The 5528-nt window shown below is 31.1% G+C and overlaps 1 protein-coding gene across 4 annotated transcripts; it reads left to right on the top strand.

The window, feature by feature from the left end:
* Positions 1-1445: 1445 nt before the first annotated feature.
* Positions 1446-5071, top strand: UBP22 (ubiquitin-specific protease 22). Of its 4 annotated transcripts, XR_002241223.3 has the most exons (5): positions 1446-2566; positions 3101-3219; positions 3661-4486; positions 4562-4658; positions 4786-5071. XR_002241223.3 is itself a non-coding variant. In XM_020380844.3 (3 exons), the coding sequence occupies exons 1-3, from the start codon at positions 1803-1805 to the stop codon at positions 4434-4436; spliced, it is 1659 nt and encodes a 552-aa protein (XP_020236433.1). In that variant the 5' UTR covers positions 1447-1802; the 3' UTR covers positions 4437-5071. The 4 variants fall into 4 exon arrangements, 1 of the variants encoding a protein (XP_020236433.1); XR_002241221.3 differs by having other exon boundaries at positions 4562-5071; XR_002241222.3 differs by having other exon boundaries at positions 1447-2566; positions 3661-4658.
* The last annotated feature ends 457 nt before the right edge of the window (positions 5072-5528 follow it).

The following is a 5528-nucleotide window of genomic DNA, read 5'->3' as shown; positions in this document are numbered from 1 at the left end:
TTTATATAATTAATTATAAATTTTAATTATATTATACATAATAAACATGTCTATGTATTGCACAAGTTAAAATACTAGTTATTTATTATGAATAATGTATTTTTGATGTATAAAAAAAGTTTATTTTGTATATAAATAATTAGTCATAAAATTTTGTATATATGAAAATTATATTATATGTGTATAATATATTTGTTTTCTATAATTAAAATTAGAAATATGAAATAACTTTCTTAATTAAGTTATAAAATTTAATGTGCAATATTTTATATCTAAGAATTAGACTATTTTTTAACTAACTTACATATTGTATTATCAGTTAATATAATTTTTATTAGATTTTATAATTAATATTAATATTATAATAAATTTATATTTTATTAATTTGTTAAATAAGTGAACAATGGAAAATTATTTTTTAAATAACCATATTACCGATAAATTTACCAACTCTCTTACTAAATTGTAAATTTGGGCCTTAAATTGATCCAACCCAAATACCAACAATAGGCGAGGAGACACGTGACAAAAAACAAAAGAAAGAAATGGCCCACAGCCACAAATAAGATGACCAACAAATTTTTACCCTAAAATTAGGAAGCAAAGACACGCAACTCTCTCAATCGTCCACCACCGCCTCAGATTCCTCTAGAGTTTCATTTTTATATTCCTTCTAAATTAAACTAAATATTTATCATTACTGAAATTTTCATGGAACACATTATAACAGGAATTTGGATAAAGTAATTTCACATTATTATTACATTAATTCATCACAAGTTTAATGTCCTGGTTATCTACAGTACACATCTTGATCTAAAATAATGATAATTTTTTTTTATTATTACATTATTTGTGTGTTTTATTGCTATTATTATTTTCTTTTTATATCATATTATTATATGATAATCTCAACTTTATTCAAATAATATATATAAAATTTTAAATTTAAATTTATATTATTATTATTATTATTATTTATAACAATGTATAAAGAAAATACTTTCTTTGTTTTAATGGTTATTTTTTAAAGATTAAGTATATTTATACGTTGTATTTTAATTTTTTTAATATATACATTGAAAGATAAAATAAAAAAAATAAAAAAAATAATTATCTAATTTAAAAATAGTTATCTTTTTTTTAAAAAAATAACTGTCCTTTTTTTTAATTTAAAATAATAACAATATTTTTTTTATAGAAACACAAAATATACTTTTTTAGTTTTAATAACTAAAATAAAATAAAATAATTAATATATAAAATAATTAGTATAACATTATTTTTATTTAAATAATAATTATAAATAAAATTTTTAGATATATAATTATATTAAATTAAATATTTTATAAAAATGTTTATCTAACATTATAATTCTTATAGATTTCAAAAAGATTGTTATGTGTTATATAAAAATAATTACTATATTATATGACCAATGACTTAGTGTCCATACTTTTTGCTTGGTCTTCTCTTCATACTCTAAAGCAAGCATCTGTTTATGTATTGAATCATGCTTTGTCTTTTATTTTTTAATTGTTTTTGTATTATGAATCAAGATCATCTCCTCCTCAGGAAAACCAATAACTAATGAAAGTGCATGTTTAATTTTTACTTTTTCTTTCTTTCAAGTTTAATAGTTGTTGTTGTCTTTGTTTTTTCATCTTCATTCATTCTTTTCCGATCACATCATTCAGAAAGATACTAACAACAACACTTGAGTTTCCGCAACAATCATAATTTTTTCTTTTTAATTTTGTTTGCAAGCATTCAATTAACCTTCGTTGAAACCGTGCACCGTTATGTTTCTAAGAAACCCTTCCTACACAAACCCAGAATCCTGCCAGCACCTTGCTGAGTACAAACTCAAGCATGGTTTCAATGGTTACAAAGTCATTCAAAAGTTCCTAGTGACCTCTCCAATTGGGAAAACCAGTGTGAAGAAACCCAACACAAAGGTACCCAGATGCAGTTTCTGTAATGGGTGTGAAGGGAGGCTCTATTTATGCCTGATTTGTTCTTCATTCTCGTGTTTGGATCATACCCTTTTGCATCCTCAATCAGAAACTGGTCATGCTGTTTTTGTGGACATTGAAAGGGCTGAACTTTATTGTGGGGTGTGCCGTGATCAATTGTATGACCCTGATTTTGACCAAGTTGTGATGTCTAAGCACTCAATGGGGGTGGCAGGTGGTGCCACTGGGAATGAAAGCATTGGCCAGAGGTTGATCAAGAGGAGGAGATTGGTTTCTGGGGTTGGATTGGATTTGCAAAAATCTAAGTGTAGAGTTTCCACCAAAGATCTGAGAGCTAAATCGTGTTATCCTATGGGGTTGAGAGGATTGAACAATCTCGGTAGCACGTGTTTCATGAATTCTGTGCTGCAAGCATTGTTACATGCACCTCCTTTCAGGGACTATTTCCTGAGTGGTGGACACCGTTTGGAAACTTGTCATCAGAGAAGAATCTCGGATCTGATGTGTTTGCTCTGTGATGTTAACGCTATTTTTTCAGCTGTGTATTCGGGGGATCGAAATCCGTATAGTCCTGCTCAGTTTCTCTACAGGTCTGATACTGCTCTGTGTCATACTCATACATACTCTTGCATTTTAGACTTTGTCTCGTGAAAAATAGTGGATGTTATTTATTAGAGGGGACTACTAATGATCTGCTTCAGCTTTGTTTGATTAAAATGTTCGTGATAAAAAAAAATTTGGTTCATTTGTGAATTGCTTGGTTTTGAGTTTTATGATAGTCAACCAACTGGAGATGCATTTGTTTGAGTAAGTATAGGAAAAAGGAAATTCATTGATTCCATGTCTGGTCAATTATTCTGAAATATTCGATTTGGTCTGACTGAATTTGCAAAAGTAACATGTTCTCCAGTGAAGGCTTCTGTGACAGTTTTAACTTGAAGTTTTTCATGATAAGTTTTAAGTTGATAGTCTGTTGTATGAATCTAGTTGCAAGTTAGCCAGAGCAGCACCAATTGAAACCAAAAACTTTTTCATGGCTTGGGATTAGACCCACCCATTGTGTTACTTTGGTGCTCAAATTCTTGTTTCTTTTGAATGGTGAAACTTTTTGTTTTTGTTTCAAGCTGGTGGCAGCATTCAGCGAATTTAGCAAGTTATGAGCAGCAGGATGCTCACGAGTTTTTCATTTCAATGTTAGATGCAATCCATGAGAAAGAGGGCAAAACAAGGAATGGAAGCAAAGGTAATTAAATGTTGAGATTTGGTGTTTTTCCTGCAATTTTGTTGTCCTATATGCACAATGCTGCTTTGTGTTATAATTATAGCTGTAGCTGTTTTCATAATGACACATGTTATCTGAAATAATAATAATAATAATAATGCGGCTATCTGAAAATTTAGTCTCTCTTTTTTTTTTTTTTTTTTTTTTTCTTCTTTTTTTCAATCAGTAGTTATTACAATGACAGTAACCGTGATCAAAGATCTTATGCATACTACCTCCAATACTTCACCACTAGACTGACCCTAGCAGTTCTTGGAAGTTTAACCCATGAAAACATGGACTTTAACCACAAATGTTCATTCCAAAGTTTTTGCTGTATGGGAAACATTGTAACTAAGAAACATATTATTCAGTTGTTATGTTTTATTCAAATGCATGATGCATGGTTATTGTTTTATACAGGCAATGGAGACTGTCAATGCATTGCTCATAGGGTGTTCTATGGGTTATTGAGATCAGATGTTACCTGTATGGCATGTGGATTCACCTCAACAACCTATGACCCTTGTGTGGACATTTCCCTTAACTTGGACACTCATGTGTCTTCAACAGAAAAGGGTAAAAAGTTTACCAAACAGAATGAGGATGGCGGAATGTCTACACTTTCGGGTTGTTTAGATTTGTTCACTAGGCCAGAGAAGTTGGGGTCAGACCAGAAACTGTACTGCCAGAATTGTCAGGAAAGGCAGGACTCATTGAAGCAAATGTCCATTAGAAAGCTTCCTTTAGTACTTAGTTTGCACGTAAAACGATTTGAGCACTCGTTTGTTAAGAAGTGTTCTAGAAAAATAGACCGCTACCTACACTTCCCATTTTCCTTAGACATGGCTCCATATTTGTCCTCCTCAATCCTCAGAGCCAGATATGGGAACAGGATTTATACTTTTGGGGGTGATGAATCAGATATGTTTTCTGAGTTTGAGATTTTTGCTGTGGTGACACATTCGGGGACGCTTGAGTCTGGTCATTATGTTTCTTTCGTGCGTTTAAGGAATCAATGGTACAGATGTGATGATGCTTGGATAACCGAGGTTGACGAGGCAACAGTCAGAGCTTCACAGTGTTACATGATTTTCTATGTGCAAAAAACTATGCAGGATAAAGCGTATGAAGACCTTAATCATGTGCCAAATTCCCCTGGAAGAGAACTATTTCATCCTATTTCTGGATGTTGCTAGAGAGGAGTATATTAAAGGGAGTACATGACAATCAAAGAGTGAATTACAATGTATGTTTTCTATAGCATTGAAAGCCAGCTTGATGCTCAGAGAGGGAACTTATTTTTTTTCTGATTTTCCCTCAGGTTTGAAGAATCACATTTTCAGTCAACAAGATGGATTTGAAATATGAATCTTAAAAGTTCAGACTGTTAAAAATTGGATCTGGGAACAAGAAGCCAGGTTGCTAATTTGTTTCTAATTAAATATTTTCATGTGGTTATGTCATTGGCAGCATTGAAACAAAGATCAAGGAGCTAGAAGTGACTCAACTTTTCACAACATGCTTACTCAAATTCTTTAATCGCAGGTAGTCATGTACATAACTCTTTTCAACTGATGCTAACAAAAGTTGTTCAACAACCATTGTTACTCTTCTGTCTCCACCAACTGAAGTATGGAGAAAAAGAAAGGCAAGGGCAAAAAGTAGATTAAGTGGATGACTGTTTCTAATTCCTGTGTCTAACAAGGACAGTGTAATAATACTCATGTCCTATGTGCACATTGCATTATGTCTGCCTTTTATTGTGAGAATTCGAATTACTTTAATGGGTTGCTTCTTTGGTGCACAATAGACAAGGGTTTTGTTCAAGACATGTTTATTCTTTTAAAGGTGATGTGAGGAATATTATCGCTCTAACTCGAAGTTATGTTTGCTGATTGAGTGAAAAATGCTGATATGTGATTAATAATATCTTAGATTCATCTCAAGAAAGTAGTTAATTGATAATAAGATGACAACATGCCTCTCTCTCTATATGTTTTTACAAATTTAGACATTCAAACGTGCAAGATAAATTTGGAATCAAAGGGTGAAAATGGATTTCACTTACTATATCCGACTCTAGTATTTTATCATCCACCGTTATTTGACATATACCATTGACTTTAATTTATATACATTGATAATGTGAAATATTTTTGCATAGGAGTTTATCTTATCAATCACATTATTCATTATTGAATATGATAATGTGATAGTGGTTAAATCTTAATGGATGTTTGTAAAAATAATTTACAAACAGTGCATATAAGTTAACTTTTGATTATAAT

The sequence above is a fragment of the Cajanus cajan genome, chromosome 9 (assembly GCF_000230855.2).
Source record: "Cajanus cajan strain Asha chromosome 9, NIPB_CcT2T_4, whole genome shotgun sequence".
In the NCBI taxonomy this organism is placed as follows: domain Eukaryota; kingdom Viridiplantae; phylum Streptophyta; class Magnoliopsida; order Fabales; family Fabaceae; genus Cajanus; species Cajanus cajan.
This window is presented reverse-complemented; position numbering and strand designations above follow the sequence as displayed.